This window comes from Alosa pseudoharengus, unplaced genomic scaffold (genome assembly GCF_046254945.1).
Source record: "Alosa pseudoharengus isolate Yale_2024_CS ecotype anadromous, Long Island Sound unplaced genomic scaffold, YU_APseudo_1.1 YU_APseudo_1.1_scf_16, whole genome shotgun sequence".
Lineage (NCBI taxonomy): Eukaryota > Metazoa > Chordata > Actinopteri > Clupeiformes > Clupeidae > Alosa > Alosa pseudoharengus.
In genome coordinates this window covers 17799014-17814585 of record NW_027468630.1, presented here as the reverse complement: position 1 = coordinate 17814585, position 15572 = coordinate 17799014, and the positions used below count along the sequence as shown (strand labels likewise).

Sequence of the window (15572 nt, the reverse complement as noted above, 5' to 3'; positions counted from 1 at the left end):
AAATGCAGGTAGAAAAAGACCGCCCTCAGCTAGTGTGGCTTCAATTTGAAGCTTTTTAGCTTCATTTACACCGAGCATTGGTATTTATAGCGAGTTTTGTGATCCTAATGTGTCGGCTTCAAGGGGCCCCCTTTTTTTTGGAGGAAGGAGTGGAGGGGAGAGAGAGAGAGAGAGAGAGAGAGAGAGGAGGTGAGGGGTGGGGGGGTCTGGAGAGAGAAGGCAGGAAAACTAATTGATGGCTCCCATCAGCAGCCCTGGACCAATTAGCCTCCCTTTTCCCACTTCTGATAAAGAAATAGGATGGCTGAATACCGCCAGGACCCTCGCTCTCTTCCAAACTATAAATTTAACTAACAAGCTCGCTCCCCCTCGCCCGGCTTTTAAAAGGGGAAATGCTAATTATATTACATTCATGGTATTACTGATGTGTGGATAGCCAGAAGTTACTGAACAAATCTGGATCCAATAAAGTCAGGAGTGTGTGTGTGTGTGTGTGTGTGTGTGTTTGTGTGTGTGTGTGTGTGTGTGTGTGTCTCTGGGTGTGTGTGTGTGTGAGAAAGGGGGGCGGGGGGCTGAACTTATATGCCTGTCAGAATAAGAGAGAAAGGGAGGAAAACCTTCTTTGATATTCTCAAGAACAAAGTTCTGTGTGAGAGAGAAGGGCTTTGAGGTGTTTTGGGGCTTGATGAATACAAATGTGGCATGTGCCCAGAGAGGAGTCAGAGGTGTTGGCTAATCGGACTGCCGTCAGACCTGTCATCTGCAGACCGACTAACAGCCAGTCATCTTTAACAGCAGCACCATACTGTGCTGGTGAACTGCTCACGTGTTGTTAATGCACCATTCAGCATTCGTATTAAAGTAACAATGCTGAATAAAAAATATAAGGTTAGAAAGAAATATGACATGGCATTAGATATGCTGACCTACATGTGTGTGTTTCTGCATGGTATGATATATTTCTACACTGTATCGTAACACCCCCAATTATCACCACTTTTGTTCGGAAATTCTAAAACAAAGATGTTTTTTAACACTTCAAAATAACATTTGCTAAATGAACCTTACATTTTTCAGTAGCCATAGGTGTGTAGATTTGAACAAAATCTGGTTTGGTTCTTAACGGGAGCATTTACTGCCTGAAATATCCGATTTTGTTTACCACGCTCGGAGTTATAGTGCTGGCCTGATGGGTCGCCTATTTACGCCGTTTCAACGGCACATGAGTGATTAGACCGAGAATTCTCGTCATGAAATGAAAATTCCACTGGAGCACCAAGCGGATGTGTACACGCAGCCTTACAACACTGTTTACAGCTCTTCGAGTCACTGTAAAATGTCATTTTTGGTACATAGCTAATTTAGTGCTTGCGTTTCTTTAGGAATCTACCGTCTTGGTTTGTATAGAAATGGATATTAAGTGACACATACACGCAAGATGGCGGAAATACGGGACCGATGGTAATAGGGGGGAGTTCCTATATCATTTTTACGTGTGTATTTCTGTCTCTCTGTCTTTCACCAGGTATTGGCAGTGGTGGTGACACTGAGTGGTCCCGGTGTTTCTCTTTGTCTTTTTTTGAGAACGAGAGAGAGAGAGGGAGGGAGGGAGAGAGAGAGGGGGAGAGCAAGAGTGAAATGTGTTTTGAAAGCAGAGAGGCAAGTGACGTTGGGCGCCGCCGTGTGTTCTATTAGTCAGATCAATAGCTCAGTGTGTGGGAGAGTGTCTTAAGAGCTGCTGGCCGAGGCTTTCAGCTGTGCCAGACCTGTTAGTGTGGCAGAGGGGTGCCCTGCCGCACCGCGCTGGCCAGTGCCGCTACCGCGCTGGGCTAGGCAGCCTTGGTCAGCGGTGGCCCGGGGGCAGCTTTTAGCCCAAACACAAATGTCAGGCACAGATAGACTATTAGTGTTCAGTGCAGTTATTAAATGGACTTTATTTGTCCTTTAGGAGGCTAAGAGGCACACTTTAAGGAGAGGCCATGTGACAGCAGGGCAATTTGCGGGTTTGGTTACACACACGCACACCACACACACACACACACACACACACATTCAATATGTGTTAAATGAATGGAAGCGATGTGATGTAAAGTGTATATGAGAGAGAGAGAGAGAGAGAGAGAGAGTATGCGTGTGTGTGCGTGCGTGTGGGCACTCTGAAAGGCACTTAGGCAATAATGTACCTCACGGGGGGCTGAGAGCAACCTTCTTGTGGTCAACAGTGTTTTAAAAGGTTAATGTTAATCTATACCAAACAAAGCCCATGAGGCACTTCCATCATCCACTCCTGACCAGCACCAAGCCAAGGGCCCAGACGGCTAGCGCGCTCAGCCCAGAGGAGCGGTCTGCTTTCGGCCGCTCGCAGACACAATTTGCCCTCAAGATTTGTTTTTGTTGTCTCTTAACCCTGGACTCTTTAACCCCAGCTCCTGCGTACATGTTTAGAGGGTGCGGAGAAATAGAGGGGGGAGGGGTTGTGGGGGACCGTGTCCAAAGTGACCTGTGTGTGTGTGTGTGTGTGTGTGTGTGCGGCTGCCTATCTCTATGCAGCGCTGTTAGCCGCGGCATGCTAATGCATATGAATCAGACGTGGCGTGGCTCTGGAGGCTGTTGGCCTTATCAAAAAAAAAAAAAACAGGGGAAGAAACACGTTGAGCATGAGCGAGGGGGTGGGGGTTGTATGGGGGGACGCGAGCAAAACATGAACATGAAAAGTCGGTGGTGTACTTGGGCAGTAAATCACGGCGGGCCGCTTGTCTCCTTATCGCTGCAGGTGTGCCGATGCTCTCTGTCCAGCCCAAAGGGAAACAGAAGGGGTGCGCTGGCTGCAATCGCAAGATTAAAGACCGCTACCTGCTCAAGGCCCTGGACAAATACTGGCACGAGGACTGTCTGAAATGTGCCTGCTGCGACTGCCGCCTCGGGGAGGTGGGCTCCACCCTCTACACAAAAGCCAACCTCATCCTCTGTCGCAGAGACTACCTGAGGTAAGGGGACCCACCACCTCTCTCTCTCTCTCTCTCTCTCTCTCTCTCTCTCTCTCTCTCTCTCTCTCTCTCTCTCTCTCTCTCTCTCTCTCTCTCTCTCTCTCTCTCGCTCTCTCTCGCTCTCTCTCTCTTCTCGCTATTCTTTTCTTGCTCTCTCATTCTCTTTCTTCTCTCTCACTTTATTTTACCTTTCACTTTTTCTCCCTGCCACCTTTTCTCAGTTTTTCTTACTTACATATACATGCACACACACACACACACACACACACACACACACACACACACACACACACACACACACAAATACACACACACACACACACACACACACACACACAGACACACACACACACACACTTGTGCGCTTTTGACACCCAGGTCTTCATGACATTAGTAAAAATGTACTGCACTCACTTTCTTCAGATGCTGCCAGTCTGGATATTTGAACCCCAACTGTTTTCTTTGTGAGTTTTGGAGAAATAGAGAGTAGAGAGAGAGAGAGAGAAATAGAGAGAGAGAGAGAGAGAGAGAGAGAGAGAGAGAGAGAGAGAGAGAGAGAGAGAGAGAGAGAGCTGCTGTCATGTAGTGTAGTGAAATAAGAGATGGGGAAAGTCAGTGTGTGTGAGATGCCGTCGGAGAGGTCGCTAATTCTCCAGGCCTTGTTTTAGGGTAGACCCAGCACATGTTCCCGCCACATTATGGCGCTTTGCCGCAAACTGAACTCCATTTGTGTCAATTAGGAAGGAATGCCTGGCAGCCTGAGCAGATAGCTCCAAGTTGCGTGTGTGTTTTGGTTGGTTGGTTGTTTGCGTTTTGGTTAGTTAACATTTTTTTGCATGTTTACATGAACACGGAGCCCTGCCTCCTACCAGACCATCAGTAAGTGGCAGCTAGTGGCAGATAAGGAGGGAGGGAGAGAAAGGAGGAGAGGAAAAGAGCAGCAGAGTGGGAGGGGTTGAAGAAGAGGAGGGAGAGAGAGAGAGAGAGGGAGAGAAGGAGCTCTTGCGACAGTGAGGTGTCAGCCTCCATGTCCTGGGCGCTGCGCTGTGCTGCGCTGTGCTGTCCCCCTCCACCCCCACCCCCCGTCTCTCTGCCATCTGCTTGCTAAATTAAACATGATTATTTCCTGGGCGTTAAGTCTCTCTCCCTGGGGCCTCCCAATAAGATCCAGTCATTTATTCCCTGAGACAGGGGTGGGGGGGGGGGGGGGGGGGGGGATGCAGTCCCACTGGCCTCTCCCCACCACCAACCACCCACCAGTGCACAGGTCCCAACACCACACTGGGCCTGGCCTGAAAGGGGAGCTGGGGGCTTAAGTTTGGTTGGATGGTGGTGTTGGTGGTGGTGATGGAGTGTGTGGGGGTGGAGGTTTGGCCATGCCGAAAGGGGTCCCCCCCATCCATCATCTCCCAGGCTTAATGCCATTATGCCGCGCCGGCCAGCCGGCTTCACCAGAGGCCTCATCTGCACGGCCGGCCGAGGCCATATGGGACAGCAGTGCTGCGGCCATGGAGCTCAGGTATCGGCAGCGGCCAACTGAAATCAACCGCAGCGCGTCCACCGTGCCAGGAGAAGTGCGTTTGACTCAATTAAACTGGAGAGATTGACCAGTGCTCTCCACCCGTCCTCATCCCCAGCAACCCCACCCCTCCATCCCCACCCCACTGCTCCCACCACCTTCCCCCAGCAGATTAATTTCACTGTCCATTATAAAGGCCACGACCCCAGCCTGAGCACCTGGGCCTTGTGGGTAAAAATGGGGATGTGTAAGAGGCTAACAGTGGCCACTGTGTCAGCGCTGAAAAGGCTCTCTTCAAAGAGAGAGAGAGAGAGAGAGAGGGGGCGAGGAGAGGAGGAGAGGAAGATGGAGAGAGACAGAAGAGGAGAGAAAAAGTGCAGAGAGGGGGAGAGAGTGCAGTAAAAATCAGTTGAGGAGTGGAGTGAGGGAAAGTGAGGCTAGAGAAAGAGAGGGAGAGAGAGAGAGAGTTGGAGAGAGAAAGGCTTCCTGTGTTTGTGCTCGGGCCCTGATGGCCTAATGAAATCTCTCCCACTCGTCAGCTCCTCAGCCAGAGACAAATGTGTGCCACTTAATGGCTGGAGATGCTTGAGATGAATTCTATTATGGAACAAATTAAAAACTTTCCCCACTCGCGCTGGGCTGGGAAAGAGGCTGCTGGGAAAGAGGCTGTTCAGCGGCGGCCTTTACAAAAGTAGGTGAGGCCGTCCACACTAACGCCGTGACCACTGCCCGCCCGCCTGACGGAGGGAGGGGGGCGGAGTGAGTCATCACACCTGTTCTAATGAAGACCAGTCTTTCCTCTGAACACCCCCCCCCCCCACACACACACACACACACATACACACACACACACATACACACACACACACACACACACATACACACACACATACACACATACACACACACACACACACACATACACACATACACCCCCCCCCCCACACACACACACACACACACACACACACACACACACACAGACACACACACATACACACACACACACAGACACATGCACACACACACACACACACACACACACACACACAGACACACACACACACACACACATACACACACACACACACATACACACACACATACACAGCACACACACACACACACACACACACGCACGCACACACACAGAAACACACACACACACACACACACACACACAGACACACACACACACACACATACACCACACATACACAGCACACACACACGCACGCACACACACAGACACACACACACACACACACACACACACACACACGCACACGCCTCATACAGACAGGCACCTCATTAAAGACAAGCGGGTGGATCAAACGTACTTCCTTTATTTCTGTGGTATTGGAGCCCTGCCATGTGCACATTAATTATGAGAGCAGCTCTGTCTGTGTCTGTCCTTCAGGAGTGAGAGCAACATAATGAACGCGCACCCCCCTCCAGCTCTCTACTACCATTTCTCTCTTTTCTTTCTCTTTCTCTCTCTCTCTCTTTGGACCCCCCACCGGTCCACCAAACGCGGCTCAGGCCCCAACCCCAACACACACACACACACACACACACACACACACACAATTCAGGCCTCACAGCGTCACAACTTTCCCACTGCACTTGACATTCAGTTCATTCCATCAGGAGATGCTGGAGCCCTTTATTAGCAGTTTCCACACACTCCTTCATTATCGAGCAGAACAATAGATTAATTAGCCGTTTCCTTTTCCCCCTCTTTTTTCCCCCTCGTCCCCTCATCCCTCCGCCTCTCGTTGCTGGCGGAGGATCCAGTGACCTCACCAGCGCGGGCGGACAAAGAGACCTGTGTGTGTCTGATGGCGCAGGACCCTGGGCCTGAAATCGTTTTCATCTTCAAACCCCATTGAATGTATTATATTACACTGGACATATCAGTCATCTCCTTATCAAAGAGATTTCCATTTTTAATTGAAATTAATTTTTTTCCCCACCAAATAAGGGGGACATACTGTACAATGGGCGAAAAAGGGCAGTCTAATTAGAAGATGGCGATACATTTTCATGAGGACACTATCGACGCGTAATTTACAGAGTTTGCTCATTAGGGGTGTTTGATGGGGAGACATTTAAGGCAAAACATGCCCTGCTTCTGGAAGTTTCTTTGAAGCACCTAAATGGGTGGAGGAGGCCTGGGCATTTACACAGCTATTACAATGTCAATCACAGCTTAAATGTTGACACCTGAGCCTCCATCAAGGCAAAAAATATATTGAAATAATTTAAAACATGAATAGTTTTTTTTTTTTTTTGAAAAATCGATCGTTTTCGGCGCAGTCTGAAGAAAAACAAAATAAATAAAACAGCGAACTGTACACAAGCGATAGGCGATGTGAAAGTGGCGACGGCTTGCGAGCGCAGGTAGCATGAGAGCCTCTCCTGACTAGCTGGAGCCTAATCGCTGGCGAACATGAAAGGCCGGGAGAGCTGTTGCTGGCTTCAGAAGATGCAGAGAGACGATGCTGTATGCAGTGTCTTCAAACGGGCTCGGAGAATACCTGTCCCTGAAGATGCTGTGGAAATCACTCCGCTACTTAGCAGGACACTTCGGTAGCGGAAACTTCTCCTTTTGTGTCCATTAGCGCACGCCTGAAAGCTCAGTAAAGGGCTCGTGTGTTCAAAGTGTTCTTTTTGCTCAGTAAAGGGTTTCGGAGTGTTCAAAGTGTTCTTTTTGAACCGTGTCTATGTTTATACGGTTCAAAGGAAATTCAGAAAATGAACAATAAGTGTATTGAGTAGAAATGAACAGTCACTTATTAGGTGGCTATGTAACATACGCAGGAACAGTGTCATAGCAACAGTATAAACATTGATATATTTCATTTAACATTTTTCGTTTTTCAAGTTGTTGGATCCGGATACCATCCACATTTTTAAAGTTATTACAAATATTAAATTAAAATACTAGGTATCTATAGAACCTCAATGTATGCAGTGGCCTTGTAGAACAAAACACGTGTTAAGATGCATGTTTGTAACATCAGTACACTATGTTACACAGCGTGCAAGCTGTGAAGTCGTCGGAAACTCCTAGGAATGCAGAAGTCCTTCAGCACACTCTCCAGAAAGTCACTTTAAATGGCCTTGTCGATATAATGGTTGGTTTCATTTTATCTTAAATTATACCGCCTCAAAATCCATGCCATTGTGTTTCACAGTTTGTGGCTGACCTTCCAAATGAGTGTCTGTAACCCCCTAATCCACTTAAATTAACCACCAAAGTCTCCATTTTAAGGCCGTCCTTCCCCACGTCTGAAAAGCCACCATAAAACTGACTGCTGCTTCACAGGAAAAAATGTGGACGACTGCAATATCAGTTTTGAAGATGTGTAGCAGTCTCCCTTTAATAACCCGATTTAAAAGAGCACCACTTCACTCATATGCTGCACTTTCTCTCTCTCTCTCTCACTCTCTCTCTCAATCTCTCTCTTCTTTGCATACACACATACACACACACCCACACACACACCCACACACACACCCACACACACACACACACACACACACACACACACACACACACACACACACACTATACACACTGACTGTATGCAAACACGTACAGGTCTGGATCTGCAATTATACATATCTTTCAAATGAAATAGGCAAGTGGGGAAGGGAAAAAAGCGGTGGGATTAGTTTGGATTGGATGCATTCGGGGATCCTGCGCACATGAAAATTTGGTGACATTCTCAGCATTCCGCAGCCATGGCCCCCTGTGCCTTTACTCAGCCAAAGTGTGCAGCCCAGCTCTTGTCCTTCCATTTCAAACAAACCTGCTCTCGCAGTGGCACTTAATCCCCCCTGCCCCACTGCATGTGTGTGACAAGCAGCGCTAGGATTACTCCGTGGCCTCCTGCCTCCTCAGAAGACACCATTCCTCACTGCGCCACGCCGCTCCACTTTTTGAAGTTAGTTCTCGTCAGTCAGACGTTTTAAAGTGCGAGTTGACAGTGGCATCTTGAAGTGTTCATCTTGAAGCACAAGTGAGCAGGACTGGTGAGTGGTGAGTGAGTGGTGTGTGTGTGTGTGTGTGTGTGTGTGTGTGTGTGTGTGTGTGTGTGTGTGAGAAAGTGTGAAGTCTGTGAAATAGAGAGAGAGAGGGAGGGAGAGGGAGAGAGGGTCCGTGGTTCAGATCAAACAGTTTGGGGGTGAGACAGTGCAGGCCCATTGCTAAGTGACAGAGTGAGATTAAGTTGGACCACCGGGTCGGCCAAGGCCTCTGGCAGCGCAGCTGAAGCGCTCAGCTCCTGTGGTGAGGCCCCAGTGATTAGCACGCGGCTACAAGGCTACATAGAGCACCAGCAGCACAGGAGGTTAACTCTGGCCTGCACTGTATTACAGAGGGGCTGCACAGGCAGAGAACATAATACATTCCTCAAACAAACTGGAGAGGTGAAGCCGGTGGAAGGTTTCACTGGAGTGCTGCGGAGGGTCTTGGCAGTGGAGGCTCCTCTGTTGTGTAACGTGGGCGAGCGCTCCTTCACACAGCGCACTTTCGCTTACTCTGCACTAACTCAGGGCTCACAGCCTGACAACAATCATTTTAATAAGCAGCCCCCGTCTCTGCCTCTGCTTTTAGTTCCTCCTCTTCCTCCTCCTCCTCCTCCTTCTTTGTCGCGAGGCAGCACCTTGTCTGGACACGCCACGGTCTCGGCAGAGTGTCAGAGGTCCAACGCAAACACATTTTTTATTGGAACGGTAACCACTTCTAACAATGCCCCGCTTCAACACTTCGCCTATCGCCTGGAACAACGCTCTCTCAGCGTGCGCATGCGTGTGAGTGCTACCTCAGCGTGGTGGCGGGGCAGGCCTCCATCGGGGCCTCCGTGGCCTAATTAACGGCAGGGTCTGCCGGATAGATGCTGGAGAGCAGCAGAGAGAGGCTCAAATGGGGGGTTCGGGTGGGGGGTGGGGTGGGGGGAGCAACTTTCGACTCCTCTTCAATGACCGCACTAGCAACTTTTGGGGAAAGTGTTTAACATACTGTCAAAGAGGCAATCTGGGTGTCTCTTGATCCTGTCTTGCACGACTTTCCTTTTTACCCTGTTTTCTCTCTTTCTCCCTCTCTTTCTCTCTTTCTCTCCCTCGATTTCTCTCTTTCTCCCTCTCTTTCTCTCTATTTCTCTCCATCTCTCTCCATCTCTCTCTCTCTCTCTCTCTCTCCCTCTCTTTCTCTCTATTTCTCTCCATCTCTCTCCATCTCTCTCTCTCTCTCTCTCTCTCTCTTTCTCTCAGTCTCTTCCCACTTGGTCTCTTTGTGTTGCTGTTCAGTGGAATATATAAGTGTATCTGTGATCCAGAATCTCCAAATTAAACATGGGGGCAGGCACTTGGAAAATGGAAATGTAAATGTGGGGAAAGGGCTTTGGAATAGAAAGAGATCTGCACTACTGCCTCATTCTCTGTTTGTGACCTTGATGGTTTCGCTCCTATCTAATAAGCTTAAACAAACAGCTGAGAAATGTGAGGTTGTGTGTCTGTTCTGTGCACCATCGAACATCTAGTTACCTCTCCAAGGTTACACTCGCCCCCCCCCCCCTTATCCCTCTTTACTTTGGAGAGAAAGGGAGAGAGAAAGGGAGAGAGAGAGGGAGTGAGGGAAGGAGAGAGAGAGCCTAGAACAGAGGCCATATCCTTGCAACAGGAATCTTTTGAACTTTGCCTACATTATAGAATATAGCCCTCTTGTGTAAAAAATCCATCTGGCTTTGGTTGGTGCACAGTCATTAGTTAGTTTGGATTTAAAGAAGAAAACTTTCAACAGTTCAATTGGTTGCCTCAGACCTGTTTTTGTTGCTTTTGCAATGTGCTAGGGGAAACTCTTTGAAGAAGAGGATTAGAACCATGTGATCATTTTAATTAGATCATTAGCAAAGAATTAACATCTAGGTTTGTACCCTCATTAACAAAAAACACTGACTGCGTGCCAAGCTGGATTTTTGTGTTGCATTAGATGTTTCCAGACTTTTTGTGCTGTTCTGTCTGCTCACCTTTATTTCTTCATTTCTGTGTGTAGTTCAGTCTGATACCCAGATATGGGCTCTGCTGAAGCACGTGGGTAAAGTGTCTAATATGGGGATTCTGTGCTCTCTCACCCACCCCCCCACCCCTCTCTCTCTCTTTTTCTCACTCTCTCTCTTGCTTTCCCTCTCTCTCAGGCTCTTTGGTACGACGGGGAACTGCGCAGCCTGCAGTAAACTCATCCCAGCCTTTGAAATGGTGATGAGAGCCAGAGATAATGTTTACCATTTGGACTGTTTCGCCTGTCAGCTTTGTAACCAGAGGTAAGGACAGTGTGTGTGTGTGTGTGTGTGTGTGTGTGTGTTTGTTTTTGAGTGTGTGTGTGTGTGTGTGTGTGTGTGTGTGTGTGTGTGTGTGTGTGAGAGAGAGAGAGAGAGGAGAGAGAGAGAGAGAGAGAGAGAGAGAGAGAGATCACAACGTTGTGGCATGATTGCCTTTTTGAAATCCATAATGCCATGCTGAAATGCCCATTATCTCAAATGGATCCAGCCATCATCCAACCCCCCCTCCCACCCCCCTCAAAAACTCTTTTAAAATGTGGGAGCTTATTCGCACATGTCATTTCTATCAATGTCTAAAATGCCAAGAGATTTAATGTGCTGTTCTTTGTTCCCAAAAGCAAACTAGTCAGTAGCTTTGAATTAGCAACGCTCTGTTAATTATTTCCTATTGGGGACGCACCCAGACTGTGTGTTTTTTCTGTACGTGTTTGTATTTGCGACTCGAACTGGGATTATAAGCTTCAGGGGGCCGACATTAGCTCATGGATCAAAAGTGATAGGGCTGCCAGGCCGGCACAGAGCTGATCTAATTCAACTCAGACTTTACCTTATTTCAGAAAGGTCTTCGCCACAGCCATGGCACAGCTAAAGGAGAAAACACACACACACACACACACACGCACAGAGACACACTTCCTGAGCGCTTCACAGATGCATGTGTATGTGCGTGTGTGTCTCATTGAAAGCGCAAGAGGGTGGAATTAAACAGCCTGCAGACGTTTTTCAGAGGATCATCCCTGAAAACATTCCCAGAGCGCAGGAGAGTGTGACAGAGCTGAAACGAAGGGCCCTCAGAGTGTGACCCGCTCGCTGCAAAGCAAAGCAGCTGCCTCCGCTCCGATGTACACACACACACACACACACACACACACACACACACACACACACACACAAACACAAAAACACACACACATACACAAGTGTATGTATGAATAAAAAAGAGGAGGCTAATCATGCATAACATACAAACAGAACGGTATAAAAGACAGAAATGGCGTCTTTCTGTGCGGGAGAATGAGCTTTGAGAGTGAACATTGGGTTTGAGGAATGACCTCTGGAATGTAATCCCTTTACTTGAGCCCTCCAATAAAGTCCAGGCCTGTTGACCTGGTACCGGCGCCGCTGTTTGCTCTCTGGGATCCAGCTCCTCAGACTCGTGCCACGCAGGCAGAGACAGGGGGCATCAGCGAGCGAGCGAGCGAGCGAGCGCACCTCTGCTTGGAGAGCGCTCTTTAGTGTCCTTAAAAGGCACTCCGAGATGAGCCGTGCTGCAGCGCAGACTGACAGCACGTCACGCTTGCCTCCATTGTGTTCGTGGCAGGAGTCGAGGAGCAGAGCAAAAGTGGAGACAACGGGGCACGCGCCACGCACGTTTATTCCTCTGCCTCTTCTCCTCCGCCTGCGACTCCGTGCTTGAACGTGTCAGAGGCAGTTCAGGAAGCCGCCTGCCGCAGTGCATCACTGGCTGCCGATGCCGATGCCGCCACTGCCACCACGGCACCCTGGCCAAGCTGGCACGAGCTGGTCAGGTCTCTCCTGTTAGGTGGTGCCCATTATCTGCCCGCGCTGCCAGCACACGGGTATGGCGCAGACTGATAAGCCGTGGAACAGTCCACAAAGCCTCCATCATCTCAGATCTGAGGCCAGATTAAATCTCGGCTTCATTTCATTTTAAGCGCCATTGAAAGAAAAAAGCCCCACCATATACGGGGGGCGTTTTAACTCTTAAATTGGCTTGAAATTTATAGTTAAAGGCCGGACAGAATTTTTCGCATGTTGGCATCGATTAGTAACAGTGCAGGGAGCTTGCCTGGTAGCACCGTTTCCTTGGAAACTGGTGTGGCGCTGGTGCCAGGTCTGGGAGCTGCAGAGTTGCTTTCACCGGGCGCCAGGGCTCTTGTTTACGCGCTTTTGAAACACCACAACCCCCCCCCCAAAAAGCCACGCCATCAAACCTCCCCACCCCCCATGCCAGACCCCCACCCCCATGCCCTGACAGTGGCACCTTCGTGGTCACATTAGAATGCACTCTCCTAGCACATACCCCAACCCCCCCATACACACACACACACACACACGCACACCATGGTCTGCAATCAAAGCAGAGAATGGCTACTGCAATCAGCTCTAATTGGTGATCTGAACTGCTGCTTTCCTTGTGAGAAACATTCCAGACGGCATTAGCCAAGCTGACCATGCCATGACGGGGACAGGGATGGACACTGGTGTGTGTGGGATCATGCTAAATGCCGTGCGTGTGTGTGTGTTTGCAGGTTTTGCGTGGGAGACAAGTTTTTCCTGAAGAACAACATGATTCTGTGTCAGATGGACTATGAGGAAGGACAGCTGAACGGGAGCTTCGAGACGCAGGTCCAATAGCCAAGCCGAGTGGCCGGTGACAGCGGCATCCCTCTGTGCCCCCACACACACACACATATACCCTCATACTCTGAAGCACTCGTCTACACACACACAGTACAAAGATGCACTTCTACACACACACACACACACACATACCCTGGCACACATAAGGTGTTTGGCTGCACTTGGAGAGGAAAGCGTCTGTCTGCTTGCCTGCAATACTTTTTACAGTAAACCCCCCGACGGTCCCTAAGGACTCCATTGTAAATGTACTTTTTGCCCCCTTCCTTCCCCCAACACTGAGCAGTTACGAGTTTTGATGTACAGTTGTGCCTGCTTAGCTGAGCACTGTATCGCTTGTATGTTTTTTGTGATGTTTGTTTTGGGTTTTTGGTCCTCTCCCGCTTTCGGGTACAAAAAAAATAAGAAAATCAAAAAGAAAGAAGGAAACAAGCGTGGAGAGTTTGTACAGTCTGTTTTCTGTATATATAAACTGGAACATTTATTTTATGAAATTGTAATGCAATTTTATTACTAGTGTGAATTAAAGATTCTTAAATGTTCATAGTGAGTTTTTTTTTTTTTTTCTGTTGTCCTCTGATCTCAGAAACCAAAGTTGTTTGAGGAGGCCAGCCCCTGCATTGATATGTAATTAACAACTCTGAAACGCTATGATGCTGTGGAAGCGTTTAAGAAGAATTTTGTAAAAGACAAGCATTAAAAAATAAAAATGACACTAATTTTAAGACATGTGGAAGAGTAATGATGGAATAAGATGTTTAACAAATTTAAATCAGATGATGGTTTTATTTGGAATAAAATAATCCCTTCTCCAAACTGTGTCGTGGTGATAAAGTAAGCAGGTGTGTCGAGTGAACTGCTCTCTGGAGTTTTGAAAGGCAGTCAAGCCACTTTGGGTGAATCAGGCCTCTCTAATTGCCATCTGATTACGAGTTGAAGTTTGGCACAAAACAATACACATTAAGCTGCTCCAAAACACAAAAGCTATAATAATGTGATATTCATGTTTATATCTGTCCGTAACACCAGGTTGGAGGACTTCATCCAGAATATGTTCCATTACAGTAATATCAAATCTAAGTGATGTTAATATCATTAGCATTGGACATATTTTCTGGATAACTATTAAGTAAATACTAAGGTCTCCAATGAGAAGCTTATATAAGTCAGTAATAGCTCGGTGAGGATAAAGTAAAAACATTAATTGCTTCTGGGCCCCTGTGCTGGGCTTATAACACTACCTACATTTCAAGGTAGACTATAAAGGCTCTGAAATCTAAATTACCTTGGATATAAGAAAAAAATGTGTTTGTGGTTTGGGGAAAAAAACACAGCAGGTTGTAGTGTTTCGGGGGGTCCAGAGTTTGGTATTTTCAACAGAATTTTTAAATCTCACAGGAACACACAGGGACAAGAAGGATTGAAACTAGCTCCTCAAAGCCTTGGACTTGAATAGCTATTTTTTGTAAGTACAAAGAAGCTGCAATTAAGGGATTGCTACTGAGGTGACACAATCTTTTGTCACGTTACTTTTGATTTCCATCTGCTGGTGCTGGTAATTCGTGTGAGCTCTGAACCATGGGAGACCTGCATTGCCGGGGTATCTGCCATTTAAAGCAATTAGTTTCATTTATCACGGGGGGGAAAGATTGTGAAAAATCAGCTGGGGTCTTTGAGCATATTGAAATTCCATGTACAGATGTCCAATACACAGTCTACGAACAAGACACAAAGCACACTCCCTTAGTTTCATTCAACTAAAATGGGATCCTTTCATGTCGAATTTGCCGCAGAACTTCTACTACTTTTCTAAAGGGCTTTTAAACGTACTTTACACTTGAAAGGACACACAGTAATTAAAAAGAACAAACATTAACTTCATTCTGAACATTTTGTTGTGGAGGGTTGCCTTTAAAAAAAAATGAAAGGCAATCTGTTTCTGTCACGCTTTAAGTACACATTTATACTTCAAATCCAGATCTCCAAAGAATTCCCTCATCTAGACTATTAGGATCTGTCTGTAGTACAGTGCCAGCAGCCATCGGGAGAGCATGACATCAGATCTGAGATCTTACGCCAAATGGCTTAAATAACTCTCATCTCATCTGGCAATGAACGAAACCGCACGGTGTGTACAGAGCACGGTACACTGTCTCAACAGACCAAGGTGGACTGACTTCATGACTGGCACACACATGCAGGAATGCAAACACATGCACACTCACACATATAAACACACACACACACACCCATACACACACACATACACACAGATGTGCACAGTGGCAATCAATGGAATCACAATAAAGGGCAGGCATACAATTGTGGCAATCAGCA

The 15572-nt window shown here is 47.7% G+C and overlaps 1 protein-coding gene across 1 annotated transcript; it reads left to right on the top strand.

Moving 5' to 3' along the window:
- Positions 1-2778: 2778 nt before the first annotated feature.
- lmo1 (LIM domain only 1) lies at positions 2779-13612 on the top strand. The gene is made up of 3 exons (XM_076288138.1): positions 2779-2987; positions 10710-10835; positions 13127-13612. The coding sequence occupies exons 1-3, from the start codon at positions 2782-2784 to the stop codon at positions 13230-13232; spliced, it is 438 nt and encodes a 145-aa protein (XP_076144253.1). The 5' UTR covers positions 2779-2781; the 3' UTR covers positions 13233-13612.
- The last annotated feature ends 1960 nt before the right edge of the window (positions 13613-15572 follow it).